Source organism: Notolepis coatsorum, assembly GCF_963971535.1.
Source record: "Notolepis coatsorum genome assembly, chromosome: 18".
Lineage (NCBI taxonomy): Eukaryota > Metazoa > Chordata > Actinopteri > Aulopiformes > Paralepididae > Notolepis > Notolepis coatsorum.
In genome coordinates, this window is record NC_140182.1 from 65820672 (window position 1) to 65840884 (window position 20213).

At 46.5% G+C, this 20213-nt stretch overlaps 1 protein-coding gene across 1 annotated transcript; it reads right to left on the minus strand.

The window, feature by feature from the left end:
• Positions 1 to 11004: 11004 nt before the first annotated feature.
• Positions 11005 to 18350, minus strand: pex11a (peroxisomal biogenesis factor 11 alpha). The gene is made up of 3 exons (XM_084334550.1): positions 18061 to 18350; positions 17766 to 17878; positions 11005 to 13968 (listed from the first exon to the last, which is right to left on the minus strand). Exons 1-3 carry the CDS (start codon positions 18114 to 18116, stop codon positions 13400 to 13402), a joined length of 738 nt encoding a protein of 245 aa, XP_084190676.1. The 5' UTR covers positions 18117 to 18350; the 3' UTR covers positions 11005 to 13399.
• Positions 18351 to 20213: the final 1863 nt, after the last annotated feature.

The window sequence follows — 20213 nt, forward strand, 5'->3', positions numbered from 1 at the left end:
AAAGCAATTTTGTTTGTGACAAAGGGCAATCATTCTGAACAGCTTGTTTAGGCTTGTCACCTTGTTCATCTGAGAACAGCTTGGAGTACTTACATTGTAACCCCCCCCCCCAAATAACATTTCAGACGCCAAATCCATACAAAGACCAAGCAAATCCCATTTTTCATAAGCTGTCCCCTTTAAAAGAGCACTGGTGCAGAGGTTTCACTTGACCTCAGAAACAGGAGTAGTTTTAGTAGTTTTACTGGAGTAGATGTGGGAGCAGAACATGCATCGCGTAACACCTGACAAAAGCACAGCACTCAGAATCTGTTACGCATAACTTCGGTTTGTGTGAAACTGAAAGCCTCGTCTGCAGCTGCAGGTGTTGATATCTTTTGCTGGAATTGAGACTGAGAGGTTCACGAGGTCTTCCATACTGAGTGCGTTTCGTGACCAAAGGCCCAATGAATCCCATTCAGTACAAAAAATTGCATGGGGTAGCGATCTGAGGACACAGGTGCATTGTGGTAAATTTTCACACGACCCAAAAACATTGATAGGGCTTTCAGTTGTCTTGAAAACCAATTTCTCATCATTCACACACAAGACAGAGGCAGTCCCACTTGTGCTCCTTGTCCTTTTGAGGCTTCATGGATCAGGGCTGGACAGATTATATCCGTCAGTCAATATTATCATTCCCACGTGGGAACAAAGGTGGAAAAAATCCCAACCTGGGTATGACATACGATCAAAATGGCCACTGTGTGAATATGGTCAACAACTATAGCAAAATAAATGCATAAACCAAGTGCATACTTTCAACTTTAAATTTGAGGGTGAGAGCAAAATAAATTGGATAAATGAATGTAAATGTCAATAGTCGTCTTGAATGTTCACAGTAAATGTTATGGCAACCTTTTTGAGATATCGAAGGTTATCCTACAACGCTAGTATAATGCCATAACCCATTATCTCCAACACCTAGTGTGCTCCGGGGAACAAAATAAATGCACCCACTTGCACGTGACCGCACCACTCCCATGCGTCCCCTATATTACGCCAGAAGTGGTCACGCCTCACCCTTCCTCATTCGTTTCCAACGCGGAAGCAGCTCAGATGCACTTCTGAACTGGAGATTGTTATGAAGCAGAAGGAGAAATTACACAATGTTGGGAATTCGCCAGAAGTTCGCCAGCCCCCGGAACCTTCTCGGCACGTCCTAACAGCGCAGCGGTCCTGTCCTGTGTTTTCCTCGTCGCATGACAGCGGACAGAGGGACTTCGCGCGACGGTTGGCAGTCGAGCCATGTCGCGCCCAGGTAGGGCCTGCGCTAGCAGGCATTGGTACTGGCATGTGTAATACTGCTCGTTGTCTCGTGAGACGACCGAGTGATGTATTGGCGCAGGGGGCGGGATACTTGGATAAACGTGGTCGTCATGACTCTCTTTTGGATGTTTTTCCAAGTATCCTAGCGCGCAGCTACTGCTAATGCTAAGATGTTTGGGGGCGCCGTTCCCATGTGCCCCGCCGGAGTTGTCACCACTCTTCCCTCCTCTTAACCGTTTCATTGCTGAAGATCAATCGGTGTCTAATGTTGAGGGTTTTGCTGAGGCTTTTTTATACTTTACACGGGTGGATGGGCTGACGACAGGGCTCAGGACAGGTGTGCCGTGCTTAGAGGAGCAGGTAGCATCGGTCTTTTGCCCTGGCATGGTTGAGCGTATCCCACCCGGAAGCCGACGCCGGAGGGCGAGTCGGCCCGGCAGGTGGCTGAGTGGGCTGATGAAGCTTATACCACCGCGGGACGGAATTTAGCAGCAACCAATAACATTGCTCAATTGGCTGCTTTTCTGTCCAAAATGGTGTTGGGTGGTGGGGCCTTAGGGCCAGCCGACGTCAAAAACATTGCTCGAGTTTTTGAGGTTATACAGCTTTTGACCCAGCCGCAGGCTATAACCGCAGGGAGGGCTAGGATGCTGTCAACGCTTGTTCACAGGCATCTTTGGTTGGAGCAATCTCCCATTGAGGAGGAGAGGAGACTTCCCCTCCTTAGGGCTCCCATCTCCGCAGATGGACTTTTTGGTCTGTCCGCAGGTGCGCGGGCGGTATTTGACCTGGGCTCCACACCGCCCCACACCGCGCAGCCAGAGGTAAGAGCACGGCTACGGCGAGGCCCCCGGCCAGCGGCCATGTTTCCCCCGCCTGAGATACCCTGGGCACAAGGAAAACAGGTGATCACAAGGCCGACAGCCTCGGCGGCCGAGGGATCGGCTACATTAGATGGGCACGCCCTAAAAAACCGTCGCCATCTAGCTGTGTCTAGCACGCTCTCCGGTTACTCCCCCCCCGCTACACTACGGGACACAAGGCTCTGATTTGTCCCCTTTGGCTGCGGGCCGCGTTCTTCCAGTGAAGCGCAAGCGGCCCCACATTTCGCTTCTCATGGAGACAGGGGCTGACACCCAGTTGCTAGCTAGGCCTGTCTATGAGAATGCTGTGCTGTCAAGCGGCTCGCACACCACACGTCCTGCGTCTGTGTTTGGTGAGCCTGGTGTTGTGTCTGTCGACGGAGCAGGGTTCCCTGTATCTAAAATTTTTTGTCAGATGGGGAACTCTAGGCCCAGGAGGTCGCAGCGTGGGTTCCCCCAGCCCCGCCCTCGCCAGGCCGGGTATTACGTTAGTGCCTCCCCCGACCGGCGGTGGTCAGTCAGGCACGCGTGATTTGGGTAGTAGTAATATCACTACAGGGCTACGGTGTGTAGGGACTCACCCTATCGGGCAGCGTGGGGACCACACACCTTGCATGTCCAGCTGCAGAGCAGGCTGTCCTCCGCAGTCTATGCCGGGAAGATGCTCAGCGGGGGAGCCTATGTCACCAGGGGTGATGGCCGCTCTCCCCGTATCAGGCCGGCCCTTTCTGTCGGGGTCGCCCCTTGGGTGCGATTGCCTCGTTGGTAGAGTCAGGGTACAATATCCCGGCTCCGCGAGACACCCTGCTCGCGCGGTTGGCGAGTCCAGGGTTGGCAACACTCACGGGATGGAGGGGGACGTGTCGGGCCCACATAGTAGGGGGCAGATGGCAATACCATGCTGCCTGGTCTGCTCTACATATCAATGTGTTGGAATTGAAGGCAGTCCTTCTGGTCCTCAAGCGGCTTTGCCACCTTGTGGTGGACATGCATGTTTTGATCAGGATGGACAACACGACGGCAGCGTCGTATATCAACAGACAGGGGGAAGTATGACCGAGTGGCGGTCGAGCTCTGGCTATGGGCGTCTCTCAATCTGGGCAGCCTGAGGGCTCTCCACATCCCCGGCAGGGAGAATGTGGGTGCAGATGTGATGTCGCGGGGCGGTCCTCACCCCGACGAGTGGGGACTACGTCCAGACATAGTCAGACAGGTCTGGGACCAATTCGGGAAGGCCACGGTGGACCTGTTTGCGAGCAGACAGTCCCACCAGTGCCCCTTGTGGTTCTCGGTCAGTCGGAAGGACAACCCCCCTCTGGGGGTGGATGCCTTCTCGATGTATCCGTGGCCGCCCGGGATTCTGTACGCGTTCCCCCCCATACACCTGATAGCTCAGCTGTTGGAGCGGGTACGTCGGGAGCGCAGGACTTTGATCCTGGTCGCGCCGGACCGGGCCACGGCTGTGTGGTTCCCGGCCCTGATTCAGTTCTTGGTGGCCCCGGCGTGGCCTGTTCCGGAGTCATCGCGGGCCCTCTCCCAGGCTCACAGGACGCTGTTTCTGCGTCCTGTTCTGGGGCAGCCATTAATGGTTTGGCTGCTGAAAGGGTGAATCTGGAGGAGATGTGTCTGAACCCTACTGTGGTTAACACCATCCGGAACGCGCGCGCTCCGTCCACTACCACGGTTTATGCTGGGAAGTGGCGTATTTTTCAAGAGTGGTGTGAGGTTGGGGGCCTGGACCCAGTGTCTTGCCCCCTGGACTCGGTTCTTTCCTTCCTCCAGTCTATCCTGGATAGACTGTCGGCATCGACGGTGAGGGTATACGCCGCGGCTATATCCTCCTGTCACATGGGCCTTGAGGGCGGTACGCTGTTCAGCCATCCTCTAGTGCAGTGCTTCTCAAACTTTTTCTGTCAGGCCCCCCTTTGGCGGACCAAAATATTTTGGGCCCCCCCCCCCCCCCTCGCCCCAACAAAATAGTCATGAAATGGGCCATGTTTAAATTTATTGAAATAACACCAATATCGTGACCTTTCAAATTGGCCCTATATTTTGTTTTCAGAGCTGTCATGGATGAAAAGCCAGCTTCACACAGATACTGTATGTGGTGCTGAATGGTATCAACACCTTAACTGCTGCATCATGAGATGAGATACTTGGTACTCAGCACCACACTCTGAAACTAGCTCTCAGGTATCAGATGAGATTTCAAAGAGTTCTTCCAAGAGTTTGGATGGAGATGTGTCAGGAAGCTTTGTCTCAATGTTGTCTGTAAAGTTTTTTTTTATCCAGAGTAACTTGGTGATCCTTTTCTGTGTTTTATTAAATAATGATTTTCAGATTTTGAGAAATGGTATTTTCATGGAGAACAGTGCAGCTGCAACAGATAGCACTTTAGTGATAATTATCTGGATTCCAAAGAAAAAAAAAATATTTTTTTTATAAATCTCAAGGCCCCCCCTGTCATGCCTCTGCGCCCCCCCTGGGGGGCGCGCCCCCCACTTTGAGAAACACTGCTCTAGTGAAACGTTTCCTGCTTGGCGCTCGCGTCTCAAGCCTGTGGAGCGTTCTCTATCTCCGAGTTGGGACCTCCAACTGGTCCTGGGTCGGTTGTCGGAGGCCCCGTTTGAGCCTCTTGAGCAGGCGCCGTTGGATCGGCTGTCCTTTAAGACCGTGTTCCTTTTGGCCATCCCCTCCGCTAAACGCGTGGGTGAGCTTTGTGCTCTCTCTGTGCGGCCTGAGTGCCTGTCTATTCGGGCCGATAGCGGGGCGACTCTGAGGCCTAATCCGGTCTTCATGCCAAAGAATATCCGGAGCTCTTTTCACTCCAGGGATATTGTGATTCAGGCGTTTCATCCTCCTCCTCACGCTAGTGGGTTGGAGTCGAGCCTTCACCTGTCGTGTCCTGTTCATGCACTGGGGGTTTACCTTAGTCGCACGCAGGGTCTCAGGGCTTCCGATCAACTGTTTGTTTGTTACGGTGGCCCTCGCACAGGTGAGGCGCTGTCCAAGTAGCGCCTGTCACATTGGTTGTGCGAGGGCATTGCCCTTTGCTACACGTTGGCTGGACAGGTTCGCCCCGGGGGCATCAGGGCATTTGTGCTGCGGCCTCCTGGTCCTCCCAGAGTCCTTTCGTTAGGTTTTACCTCATGGACATGACTGGGGGTTCTGTCTCCCAGGCGGTCCTGAGGTCCGGGACCTCTCCTGCATCCCGCCATCAGGTGGGCTAGCAGGGGTGTGTGGGTGTGGACCGCGGGGTGCTGTGTCACACGTGGTCCCGCTTGCGCTGTGCGTTCAGGGGTGCCTGGTTCCCCTTTTTTCGCACTTTGGTGGAGTTGACTGCCTCCCCCCCTTCGTTAGGACGGGCGGGTGGACGGGACTCCCCTCCTCCCTGGCTGGGGCTTACAGGCCCTCAGGGGGTGCATTTGTTGGGGCCATGCGTCTGCTCTGCCCTTTATCTCAGAAGGCAGAGCGAGACGCGAGGCCAGTTGATATATAACGTAAGGTTATCCTATAACCCTAGTTATATGATACTGGCTGAGCGTCTCGCTCTTAGCGCCCTGAGGTCCCTTGGATGTTTTCCGCTTATGGAAATCGAACTGGGAAGGGTGAGGCGTGACCACTTCCGGTGTAATATAGGGGACGCATGGGAGTGGTGTGGTCACGTGCAAGTGGATGCATTTGTTTTGTTCCCCGGAGCACACTAGGTGCTGGAGATAATAGGTTATCTCAGAAGGCAGAGCGTAACGCTCAGCCAGTATCATATAACTATGGTTATAGGTAGGGATGCTCGATATTGGCTTTTTTACCGATATTCCGATATTGTCCAACTCTTAATTTCCGATACCGATATCAACCGATACCGATATATGCAGGGTTTCCCACCCCAAAAAACGGAATAATTTCAGGTAACTAATAATTTCACTGGATATATATATAACAAATATTGTTATTGTTTTTTTCTTTTTTTAAACCGATACCGATATTTTCCGATATCACATTTTACTGCCGATATCGGCCGATAATATCGGTTGGCCGATAATATCGGACATCCCTAGTTATAGGATAACCTTACGTTACATGAGTTCTTGTGAGCGTTCTGCTCTGCTGGACAACTCATCACACCTACTGTATTTACTGAAAGCTTTTTGCCACATGCACCTTCATTTACCCGGCCACACCCATTTGCGGTTATGTATATAAGCGTGGGGCATGGCCGTACTCATCCTTGCCGAGTCTTGATCTTCATTCGGAAGACAGTCAGGGGTCCTCAGCGAGTGAAAGCAGAACGCTCACAAGAACTCATGTAACTAGGGTTATAGGATAACCTTCGTTACATTTCGTTCTTGTGAGCGTTCTGCTCTGCTGGACAACAGGAGCAGAGCAGGACGCGAGGGGCCTGATAAATTTACCCGCTGAGGTCCCCTTTACAATCATCAGAACACTGGAGAGGGTTATCGGCGGGGGAGGCACACATTTTGATCAAAAACCACAGGAGGCGCCACCGAGACGGACTGTAAAAAACAGCTCACGGTGGCCCACCCATTGGGTGTGAAGCCCCCCTGTGACGCTTGATCTGCCCGTCATTTCCCCCCGGAAATGCAGCGAGCCTTCGAGCTGGCAGATACATTTTCACGAGCAGAGCCCGCCTGGCACTCGGCAGAGATAAACTCCCTGAGAGGCTGTTATGCTGCCGGACAGACCAGGGCACGCCGGTCCCTAAGATGGCCATTTCAAATAAAAATTTTAAAAACGCCCGGGACCAGGCGCTGATATCGGTCCCTAAGGACCAAGCGCTAATATCGAAGAACAGGAACAGACCCTTACATTATGCCCATTCAATGGGATGTAACTGACCCGATTCGAAAAAGAAAAAAGAGAACTGTCTCTGCTTGGTCGGGGCTCGTAGCCGTGGCCCCCATAACAGCGCTAGACTTGTGAAACCTGAGAACGGTGTTGGGTGAATTTCGATAAGAAACAACCCCAACCCATCCTCTCTCCCCCCTATTCGGGTAAACCGGGGGGAGACCGGTCCTCGCAAGGATCCTCGACACAGAATTTATACACAGAGCCTGGGAAGAGACCACCCATCATTACCTCCGCTCTCACGAGAGGGGAAGACGCCAGTTTATTCCGCAGAGACCTCATTTGACAACGTGAGTTGGGATCTGAACTACGCAGGCCCCAATTCACGGACATACCCCTCGGGCCAATTAAAAACTTGAACCCTGTGACGTCGTTATGGCAGGGGATGGAGGGAAGGCGACCCCCAGACTGTTTAGACTCTGTCCCACACCTATCACCTCCTGCCACTGGACACGCCCCATGATATGGGGGTCCCCGGGGCTTTAAAACACTGAGGAGGAGGCTCTGAAACTCTCTGAGGAGGCTCTCTCACTGAGGGGGACGCTCTGAAACTCTCTGAGGAGGCTCTGAACTCCCTGAGGAGGAGTCTGAAACTCTCTGAGGAGGCTCCCCGCGTTCATAACGTCATAATCCCATGGGGTCGGGGTTTCAAACCCTGACTCTGCCAGCAAGCTTTGTATCTCGTGGGGTCAGGGTTCAGAGGAGGATTTTGACATAATTGACAAATGTCATAACCTCGTGGGGTCATAATCTCTGGGGTCGGGGTTTCGAACCCTGACTCTGCCAGTGAGTTGACTCTGCCACGAACCCTAACTCTGCATCTTGTGGGTTCGGGGTTCAGAGGAGGGACCTGACATAATTGACACAAGCAGTGTTAGCCCTGTGATGTTTACAAAAATAAAAACATACGCACCACGGCTCCACTTCACAAGATAGACAATTGCCTACTTGTCATGAACTCATATACATTTTACATTTAGTCATTTAGCTGACGCTTTTATCCTTGAGCGACTTACAAGTTCTGTACGACAAGTAATCAGGAAGGGTACAAGTGAAAAACATACGCAAGCATATGCTCGCTTTATTGCTTGAAAAGCCAAAACACGATAGCTAGCCACCAACCGTGGGCTCTGGGTCTGCGTTTGTTTCAAACGTGTCCACATGAGTCCCCACGGCTCCATTTTTAAAGCAAGAATTGCCGCCCGCTATACTTTTACTTTATCAGAAAAAAGGTAGCGGAACCCTCATTGTCACTCCGTTCGAGGCATACACAAAACACATTAGTGAAATGACTACACGTTGTTTCAACAAAAAACCTGCCAATCTCAAAAGAGGGTATTTTTATCTGAAAATAACGTAGTTTTGGGGGGGGGGGGGGGTTAGGTGAAAGAGAAAAGGAGAAAAGCGGGGTGGAGGGAGGGGGGACCCAGCCTAGGCTCTGTCCCACACCCATTACCTCCTGCCGCGTTCTCGCTTGCCCCCATGGGCAGGTGGTCTGGGAGGACAGATGGGGGGTGCAGTGGGAGCTTGCAGGTCCCTACCTGTCCCCCCGAGCGCAGGGTAGGCGGAGGTACCAGGCCTCGATCTGCTGCCTCTTCCTCCGTGCTTACGTCTCGCAGGGTCGGGAGTACTAAATCTCGACTCTGCCGACGAGGCATCTCGCCATGGAGTCGGGTAATTGAACTCCGACTCTGTCAGCGAGGCATCTCGACGTGGGGTCAGGGCACCGGGCCCCGACTCTGCCAGCGAGGCATCAAAGAGGAAACCCCCCCGCCTCCTCCATGCAATCGTCTCGGATGTGATGGCAGGAGAGCGCAAGGTCCCCCTCTGGCACCAGCTCTTCCGCAGAACCGAAAGGTCCGGTCCTGCGTACTCTTCCTCCTCATCTGACCACCCGCCATACTCGCTCACCACCGAACGGCGGGAACAAGCGGAGGCGGAGAGCTTGCGCTGCAAATCGTCCGCCACCAGAGAGACTGCGCCCTTGGTCTGGGGTCTGATGGGGACATAGGGGCCGGAGATCCTCCTCACGAGTGAGGGGCGCTCAGCGGCCTCCGGGTGGCACGCACTCAGTGCCGCAGCAAACGGCGGAGGTTGTAAGGAGGAAGCGCTGGTGCCATCTCAAGAAAAAAACAGCAAAATACAAAAAAATATATTTGAAACTTTCAATGTCAAGCGTGCCTGTAGCTAAACACTTCCGAATGAAAGATGAGGGAAGGATGAGTACGGGAGACACTGAGTCTTTCATAACTGACCTCTCTCGATTCTCGAACCCTGCCCTCTTTTCTTGATGCTCCAATCACAACTGTTGCTTCCTTCGGAGGTAGGTCAATTCCTGAAAACCCTTGGAGGGAAGCAACAGTTGTGATAGGAGGATCAAGAAAAGAAGGCGAGGTTCGATATAGGTAAATTCCTGAAAAGTTTAGTTTTTGTCGGTCTATCAAACATTAGAAAACATAGGTTTATGTTCAAACATTTTCTATGAAGGCACAAAAGCTATGTGTTGTTCAATGGCTGGATGAAGAAAAAACTGATGGTGGTAAATTAATTGATGCAATATCAAACATCACTACCATCATGCATTTGAAAACAATATCAAACTGCGACTAAAATGAGGATGAGACAATATATTAAGAATTTATTTCAAATACATAAATTACCAAGGCTATGTGTTACAAATGGCTCTTTAAATTAGCCGTTTAATCTAGTAGCACAATTTGCAGTTTTTTTTCATTTAAAGGGGAACTATCTTATAAATGGCCTTTTTGAGTGTTTAGCATTGTTTCCTAGCTATGTGAACTTATATTAATATGATCTATGTCTCAAAATTCTCATATTGGCGCATTCTTCCAATTCTCCTCTCACAATATTCACCCTCACTGAACTGAGTCATTTGAAAATGTGCGCGATATGTGATGTCAGAAAGACACCGCTGCATGATAATGTTCAGGCGGGGCCGTGGCGCAGTGGTTTAGGTGCCCAGGCTCAAAACGGCTCGAGATCTTGAGGTAGAAAAATGCTGTTTTTGAGGACTTGATTAGAAATACAAAACAATGAATAAAAAAAATATATATATTACAGAGGTGTTCCATAGACTCACAGGAATTGTGTAAAAGTGCCCAAATAGTGAAAGAAATTGTAAAATAGTTCCCCTTTAAGTTCAGATGTTCCCATTTTCTCCTGGGTAACAGTTGTGGTGTGTTAGCGATAACACTGTAAAACACTGTAAAGATTTGGTGGAGTGTCGCAGTACTGGTGTAGAGCAGAAAGACCCATTGCTAGCACAGGGTGGTAAATAACAGACCCCAAATGTTGTAGTAGTAGTAGTCCCCAAATGTGCCAAACTGCTGTTCTACGTTCTACATTCACTTCTGGCCTATGAGTGTTTTTTTTTCAGTAGAATATCTGTTCCATCATAGAACAGGGAGCAGAGGAATACAGATTTTGATACATGACAATTATTACATCTAGCTTGTTGTAAACGGTCAAAAGCACAAATTAGTAAGTAGGGTTCATAACTTTTAGTTGAAAAGTGCATCGCTTTAGAGTAACGCGTTACATACAGCATACAAAACGCTTAGTAGTTTTGCAATTACAGAACAGTTTGATTAAAAGTGATATTATTTGTATTAGTGGAACAATTTAAAGGTATAATCTGTAATGCCATCAAACAGCGACCTCTAGGCAAAAGAGTCCCACTTGGTATTGCACTTTGTTTACTTTTTTTGTTTTGGTCGGGCGCATGGGTTGGTTTAGTAACTTATTATACTGTGAATTTCTCCACACCCATCTTGGTAGCGCTCCGAGGTGTGGCCAGCAGTAGCGACCCTAACCCTATACCCACTGAAATCTAACCCAGATATCAGACAAAAACTGAAAATATGAACAAAGTGCAGTACCATGTTGTCATCTTTTGCCTAGATGTCGCTGTTTGACAAAATTACAGATTCTACCTTAATGTTATATATAAAAAAAAAAAAAAAAAAAAAGTAATACTATAATACAAAATCCGTATATATCAAATACTTACCGGTTCTTACTGCTACTTAAATGTAGATACAGCGGAAGAAAACAAAATGAGGAACAAGGAAAACGAGGAAGATCAGACCTAAGTTGAGACCAAAAAAGAACAATCAAAGAAATACCTATAAAGTAAACATTTGTTTTTATTGCACTTCATCCATATACTGTACATATTGATTTCACACGAGGAAGTTACGCCATAAGTTCTGGGAAATGGTAAACATCAGGGAAGTTACACTGTAACTACCCAATTGTTACTCTCTTGTTCCACGCTGTCCTGTGTTCTTCCGCTGCATCTACATTTAAGTACTGGTAGGAACCTGTAAGTAATTGTTATTTGTGGATTCATACAAGGAAGTTACACCCTTCCTTGTTACAACACGTGCTGTATTATAAAGTGTTACGAAAAGTAAGACATGGACCGAATCAGGTCTATGCTCGGTTCCCAGATTCACACACAAAATAAATAATATTGAAAGCCAAAACGCAAAATGAATTGTTCCCTTAACCGATGTATCAGCCTACAAACTTAAGCTCGTCACAAAACACGTTAAAATGTAAAAATAGACATTTCAAATATGTCATGTAAAAAAACTTGGAAACTTGCTCAAGGACAGTTGAGGTACCATAAAGAACGTCTATACAGTAGCAGTCGCTTAACAAAGGTACATTTTCTCAAAGGAAAAAAAGTGTAGGCTGACCTAACGGGTCATTGGTACAGTAGGTAAAAGGTGCATTATAAAAACAGGCTGTTGACCATATTCACAGTGACCATTTTGCTCTTATGTCATACTCAGTTTGAGAGTTATTACCACCCTGTAATGAGGGAACATGAGAGCAAGATGGCCACCATTAGTAAAGTATTACGTTTCAGACGGAGCTTGTCATGTCCCAGAAAATATTGATAGGGTTTTCAGTCGTCTTCTTGACAATCAGGCAATTTTCAGTCGTCTTCTTCTCCATCAGGCAATATTATCATTCCCACGTGGGGGAAAGAAATCCCAACCTGGGCCATGACATAGGAGCAAAATGGCCGCTGTGTGAATATGGTCAATTGCTCACAACTATACCAAAATAAATACATAAACCACGTGGTGTTAAACAGTGTTCCATGTTTCTATCGCTTTTCTATCTTTGCTTGAAAGACATGATACTATATTCAACGTTGTTCAACCCTTTAAGTGTGTAAGGCTAGTTGTTTGTGTGAGATAGAAATCACAAATGTACTATACTACTATTACTTTGATGTTAAAGTTAAAAAATACTTGCTTATCATCATCTTTACAGATTTATTTTCCTCCAAATTAGGGACAGTAAAAATTAAAAAAATAAAAGTACAGTGCAGTCCCATGAGTCTGAGCCCAGTGAAACATAATTTGTTGTTTTGGCTCTGTGCTCCAGCACGTTGAATTTGAAATGAAACAATAAAAGGTTTATGTGCAGACTTTCAACTTAAAATTACGGGTCAACAGTGTATGAATTGTAGCCCTTTGTATAGTCCCTCCATTTTAGGGGAGCAAAAGAAATTGGATAAATTAACATAAATGTCATGGGGTCACCAAAATCAATAGGAGTCTTGAATGTTCACAGCAAATGTTATGGCAAATTGGCCAATTTCTTTTAGATATCTTGTTCACAGACAGACAAATGGGAGTGAAAACAAAACCTCCTTGGCAGAGGTAACAATGCAACGCAACCATCGTCCTGCAACCCCCCATTCCCAGCCACTGTTAACCACCGCACGGTAACCAGGAACCTATCGGACAGAAAGACTTTCGTCTTGTTTACATCAGGGTCCCCCATTTTCAATTCATAATGAATTGTAAGTAAGGGTGCAATTACTTAGTACCGTGCAATCCATTATTTGTGGATCCCGCCCAGAGTCTTTCATAACTGACCCATCTCAAACCATGCCCTCTTTTCTTGATCCTCCAATCACAAATGTTCCCTCTGAGGTAGGTCAATTCCTGAAAGCATTTGAGATACAAGGTTTTTTGTCGGTCGGTCAACATTACAACACACTGTTAATTATGTTAAATTATTTTATATGAGGGCACAAAACCCATTTGATGTTTAATAAAAATCTAACGACAATTCTCATTTTACTCCTTTCTTTAGCAGTCTGTTTTAGCATGCCATGTTAATTTGTGCAATATCAAACACAGGAGCAAAATGGCCACCGTGTGAATAGTCTATAGGCTAGCAAGTAGAACCTAGCTTACTCAAAATTTTCACACCCATTAGGAAATTAACCTATATCATAATGAATCTCCATGGAAAAACCCTAATTCAATATCAACCTTTCTACATGCCGTCCCTGCCTCCTTCACAACTGGCTACTACGGTTTGATCTTCAAGTCGGGCTGCATGAGGGTCACGATTCCGAAGAGCGACGACATGAGCCCGCAGAATCCCACCACCCCCGCATTCGACTGGAAGATGCCCAGCCTGTCCAGAGGAATGAAGAGGTCGCAGATGTTCTTCAGCATGTCCAGGGCGACGGCGGGGCGGCTCTTGAGGCTGTCGACCAAGAGGAAGAGAAAGGCGTCCAGCTGGGGAACAACGACCTCGGCCACCTCGGGACTGTCACTGAGGTGCCGGCTGATCCTCTGCTGGTAGTGCTTGTCCCTGGCCCTGCGCACCATCAGCTGGGTGATCACATAGACGTCCCTGGTGAGGCTCAGGACCAGGGACACGAAGTAGAAGCGGGAGGCGTTCAGGCTCCAGCGGTCCCTGTCAATGCTGCGAACAAGGCCCACGTTCCGGGCCCAGAGCACGTTGTCGCAGATGAAGTAGAGGGCGCGGTTGAGGTTGGCCACCGTGAGGCACAAGCACAGCACCGGGTCGGAGAGATGTGTGGTCCGCCTGGCTGCTTCGATGGAGCTCACGGTGTTGCCGAGCCTGAACACTGGCACGGAGAGAACAACGGGTTCAGAACATGCGTCCATGCCGGATCTATCATTCATCTGTCGAGCACTTCCACCGGGCAAACAGACTACTGCTGGACAGACTCGGAATCATCACATGAGCAGACACACAAAAGCACATTAAGTGACTGACACACCACACAAGCACTTATTACACACACTGCTGCTATTTACACTATAGAATATTATTATTATAGGGCGGCTAGGTGGTGCAGTGGGCAAGGCACTCACCTCTAATGCTGGAGACGCTGGGTTCGAGCCCAGCTCTCCACATTGCTTTCAGCTTGGCTGGTCGTCCGTACTAATACAATTGGCAGTATTAGGGGGAGAGAAACTGATGGGTGGGGATCGGACGTTGTGGACAGCGACTCCTACAGGTCGGTTGGTGCGCCTGCACAGTAGAATCAAGAAGCGACGGGGGCGGCGTCCCTCCAAAGCGCAGACCCGACGCTGAAAGATCGCGCTGCGCAGGTGAAAAGATGCGACGGCTGTAACCTCGAGTATCGGAGGGGACTCGTGCTATGTATGACTTAGTCCACATTGCAGCCGGCTTGTGGGAGGCAAGAAACAGCGTTCGAGACAGGGGAGGGTTGAATTGGACGATACGAAATTGGGATGGGAGAAAAATAGAAAATGGGAGAAAAAGTAGATATAAAAAAAGATTATTATAAAAAAAAAATCCTTGTATTGTATAGTATACGGTAGTTCGTATAATAGTGTTGTATATTGTTGTCTACAAATCTTATACGGTTGAGGAGCCGGGATAAACAAGCATCTCACGTTTTTCTGAATGTATGTACATTTAAAATAATCTGAATGTGAAGATAAAGCAGCTGCCATTACTCCAAATACATCCAAATTAATGAAGAATTTTAGTTTTGTTTTTATAGCCTCTGCATAAAGGACACCTAATCGTATCCCTCCCTCAAGTGGCCCCCGCATTTCTCTGTAGTGTTTCCATCAACTTTGTTAACATCACAAGCACAGCCTTACGGCCGGGGGGGAAATATATTACATATATTCACTACACTATATGGCGAATGGCAGCTGCACCGCTACTCAGAGTGTTTACAAGTGCCTTGCAGTGGCTGGCGGATAATGTTTCCCCATCGGTCTCAAGTGAAGACATTGCACTGCCCTCGCTCTGGGGCCTGGGCTGCTTTATGTTAACAGGTGGCAGGTGTTTGAGAGGTGGTATATCCTGCACAGTGTTCACAGCCAGATCAATGCTCGGTCCCTGAGATGCTGCATTTTCTATGGAAGCTAAACTACATGGAAAAAAAGCTTCTTTAAAAGATTGCTGTCTGGCTGCCGTCTCTGCTTGACCTGGGATTTGCTAATGCAGTGTTGGGCCAGTATCTGTTTGTGCTTTATTGGCGCTTCATGAAGGCCTCTCACTAACGGATCTTAGGGCTGTCACATTATTTTTCGAATTTAATTTCGAATTTACATAAAAACATGAGATTCGAACTTGAAGGGAGAAATTAGATTTTTTAATTGTTTTAATTTTTTATAATATTATTATACAAAAAAAACGGTCATGTCATATAGGTGAGACTGTGCTGAAAAGAATGATACCAAACATACCATGGTAAAAAAAGAGTAGCCAAAACTTTGAAAAGCACTAAGACTTTTTTTTAGGTTTAAAAAAATATATATATATTTACACTGAAATTCGAAAATTCGAATTCGAACTTGTCTACAATTCTGCAACGAATTTCGAATTTGATTTTTTGTTAAAGTGACAGCCCTATTCAGGACCAGTGATTCCAGTGTGAACTGGTCACACACTGGTCACGCTATTCAAACACAAAAAAACGTTTAGTGGAAAAACAGATAAATGAGTGACAGCGAATGCTCTGTCATTAAACAAACTGACAGAAATAAACTAACACAAAAGAAAATGGATTTAATTTAGGATTTCTGTGGCTAATTTAGTTGGAAACACTCAAGTAAGCTTTCAGTTTGCCCTCAAAACGCATATCTCAGGTCTGGATTCTAAACTCTTTGCATCGCAGTGAGAGGTGGCAGCTCATGTGACCTCTGAGGCTCTGACCCAGTGGGCCTACGGATCTCAGCTCTGGAGCAGAGTTAAGCTCTCTGCTTATCATCATAGTACCTCCTGAAGGTAAACAAATATGGGTGAAAGTCGACTGTATTATCCTTTAATCTGAGTTTGCCTGTGGATCTCTAAGGTTTTATTTAATTTGATTAAATTCATATACAAAAAAATAAAGATTGCAGTATGTAATAACAATATGAGATACAGAATCATCCCACTGTAATGATGCAAAATCCTAGGTTTATATCCTACATAACTTTGATACAGATTGTTATTTGTGCAGAACTTGTCACCAGAGCCTTCTCACATTCTTCCACTGGAGGCAGCGGGGCTTCTCTGTACTTCCTCAAAATCTGAGCCGCCTGTGTGACGCAACTAATGCTGTGAACCAATCATGGTCACTTATTGCCCAGCTGGCCACACTATTAGTAAACGTTAACTGCTAATCTGAAATCACAATCAGACTGTTTACCCTTCTCCCCACTATAGGAATCTCTGCTCCTAAATCTAATCTAAATGCTAACATGAAACTTGTATTAGGCTATAGGTTATCTAGGGATCTATGCACAAAAACACTTTGTTTCAGTGAATCTCTTAGTTATAACAAGATTGTCTAAGACAAGAATTGTTGTGTTTGAATTAAACACATTTTTCATGTAGGTGGAAAAAGAGAAAGTTAACAGGCTTGGGGGGAGATGAGAGGGGGCTTTCATAGATCCTTACATTCTCAATGAGGTTAAAAAGTCTAGGGATGCTGCTAAACCATTTACATTTTTTTGTATCTACTATTTTTCTCCCATCCCCAATTTCGTATTATCCAATTCTACCCTCCCCTGTCTCAAACGTTGTTAGACCATGCCTCCCACTGGTCGGCTGCAATGTGGACGAAGCCTTGCATCACGTGTCCCCTCCGGTACACGAGGAGGCAGCCGTTGCATCTTTTCACCTGTACAGCGTGATCTCTCAGCGGCGAGGAGTAACGCGTGGGAGGCTCACGCTGCCCCCGTTGCTTCCTGATTGTGCTGTACAGGCGCACCAACCGACCTGTAGGAGTCGCTGTCCACAACGTCCGATCCCCACCCACCGGCTTTCCCACCCCCTAATACTGCCAATTGTATTAGTATGAACGACCAGCCAAGCCGGAAGCAAGGCCGAGAGCTGGGCTTGAACCCAGCATATCCTGCGTTAGTGGCGAGCGCCTTGCCCACTGCGCCACTTAGCCGCCCTCGCTGCTAAACCATTTTCTGTAGTTTATTGAACATTTTCAGTGTTTAAAGTGTTTTTAAAAACATGTGTGGACGGAGGGGTCTTTAAGACTTTGATAAGAGCTGTCTGGTGTCAGAATCTATAGGTTAGAAGTTGTCAAAGATTTTTTAAATCTTACTATAAGGGGAGAATTTTAGATCAGTCTGCAGTTATTGGTAACAAAGACATACTGGCAACTCTTCTTCAGGATAGGCTTAACAGCAGCAGGTTTAAGGCATTTAGGAAATTAACAGAAAAGGGAAAGTTATGTTGATAATATGAAGGAATTCCACAAGCTTTCTCTTTGGGACGGCCGACAGACATACTAGCTGTTTTGTCACAGCTAAACATAATGTTTGAACCCATTTGCGACCAGCTATTATCAAATTAATGTATTATGCTCTATGCTGTGACCTGGAGCCCCAAGGGGGCGGTACCTGACCTAACCAGACTGCCGACATTGCAACTCACATTTTCGTCCAGTACTCATGTTGGATTCCAGACTTTGGAGTTTGTCCACGAGTTCCTTTCTCTCTGAATTCCGAAGTAAATACTTCGATAAGGCGCATGCATATTGGGTTGCCCTGAAATAAACAGCACTGAAATGTTAGCAAACGATGAAGTAATTCCAACTCACTAGGTACAAACATTTTTATTTAACAGGAACAAGTAACGTGCATGCATGTATCGTTATGTCTAGCTGATTAACAAACTACAATAACGTTGAAGTGTTGACAACATCACATTCACATTGACAATATCCTACCTGAAAATACGGTCCCGTCCTTGACTTTGGTTTGTAAATTGAATGTAAGTATCCATGCTCAAGTCTTCTCAGAACAATTTGTTCTAGTTAACTGGGTGGGCGTAGGCAGTCAGCTACTGTTTGATAGAAGAAGTTTAACTTAGACAACGTTATCCATTCAGCTCAGGTCCAACATGTGATATTTGCCAGCTGCGATATATTTTAAGTGTGAAAGTACCTTCAGCCTCACTTTCAAACAAAGCTAATGTCCGTGCTAAACATTACTCAGGCACCTGGCTGCCATTCGATAATTACCGGTAGTGGCGTTTTGTTTCACTACGGGTGGTTTTGCGAACGGACCAGCAGACGGACGTCTTTTTCGGACGGACAAGTGCGTGCCCTTTGGTGATGGCTAGAAGCCATGCGCATTTCGTTAAAATGCTTTCAACTTCGAAAATCAATGAATACACTTGTAATTATTTGTATATCTGTTTTAGGTTAATGTGGGACGTGATGTCTCCAGTGATGTTAACATCATGGTTAAAACAAGAGTTAGGTTTAGAAACAACTTTTAAGGCGAAAAATCTGTTTTTTCGTAGCCGCATTTTGAGATAAAGCTGGGAACGAGGTTACATATGAATGAATGAATGAAAACTTTATTTAACAGATTGCAGAATGGGTACAATACAGTACGGCGCAATACACACAATTGTTAAGGGGATGCAGACCTGAGAAAGACGTTTGTCTTGTTTCCATCAGGGTCCCCCATTTTCAATTCATATGACATTTATGACATACACAACATACATGACATTTATGGCATAGGGACATATAGGTGTTGTAGCCAATTTAATGATTTTCTGTTTTTGTATTACTGTATGAAGGCACCGTGTCATCATGAAAGTGTTGACCAATTAGCAGGCAGTGGGCTCAGGAGGCGGGGCTCATGTGTGCTCAAGTGCAATCTATATGGGTTCACAGGTGTGCAGCGGCAGGGAATTTGGGTAATATTCACAGGGAAGCCACACTATCTTTTTACCGTGCTCGTTTGTTTGTTTTCCGTTACTTTGCGTAAATTTTTGAGTTTATTTTGTATGCTTATATTTGTCCACACAGCAAGTAATAATAAAACACTCTCAACAGTGACCAAGGAGAAGACATCATTTATTATCAACAAGCATCACGCGTAGGAAAGAGCTTCACCCAGTATTCCCTCACTGGCAACATTTTCTTGTTAGGTTGCCCTTACACAAGTAAAAAGATACGCTTCTAAACAAGATTGTTTTCAAAGACGGACAGATACGGAAGGACTCAAGGAACAGCAGCCCTTTTCATTGACGTTTTCTGCCGATTCAACCACGATATCAACAACACGGAACAGCACATCAAAGAAATTATGGTGAGACGGATTCATGAATGAATGGAATAAAGTTGTGGAAGGAGTCGCCTCGCGCAGATGGATAAAGGCAAATCCTACTATGAATTCTATATAAAATCTCCGCCTATTGCTTGACATTGTAAACATGAGTAGCGTGGGGAATCAGGAAATTAACGTCGAAATGGAGGCAGCTGTCAATCAAGATGAAACAGACAATGAACTTGGCAAAAGGCTTTCTAAGCCCACATTTAAAGCTTTGGAAACGAAGATCATGTTGTTACATAAAGAAAGGAACTTTGGACTGAAACAATTGTGTAAAATAGCTAAAGAGTTGGATCAAATGATGTGCTCAAATGAAAATATTTCCGTCATGCAAATTAAGCACGACACACTGTGGAAGTTGGTTGGTGAAACTACCCGGGTACATGAATCACTAAAACCTCTATTACCCGACGACGAAATGTGTAAACAAACAGAATGGTTTCAAGGTCACCTGCACAATGTTAATCAAATCATGGACAAAATGGAGCAATGGGTGTGTGCTAATAGGGAGCAGTGCATGCCCACACAAGTTGATGACAATGATTACGAATTAAATTATGTGCCCAATGCAACTGAGGGTGTGGTTGACACAAAGAACAATGCTGTTTCAAGTACAAATGAGGTTCTGAATAACAACGGTTCAAATAACAATGCTGCGTCCTATGCAAACGAGGGTCTTGATAATGATGGTTCAAACGTCAACTTTGTGTCAAATGAAAACGATGAGGTGAATAGTATTGGGCCAGATGACAGT

Coding starts and splice junctions, on each gene's coding strand:
- pex11a (XM_084334550.1), bottom strand. CDS start 18,116: ATGGATACTTACATTCAATTTACAAACCAAAGTCAAGGACGGGACCGT. Junction 17,879..18,060: donor GGACGGGACCGTATTTTCAG/GTAGGATATTGT, acceptor TGTTTATTTCAG/GGCAACCCAATATGCATGCG. Junction 13,969..17,765: donor CATGAGTACTGGACGAAAAT/GTGAGTTGCAAT, acceptor TCTCCGTGCCAG/TGTTCAGGCTCGGCAACACC.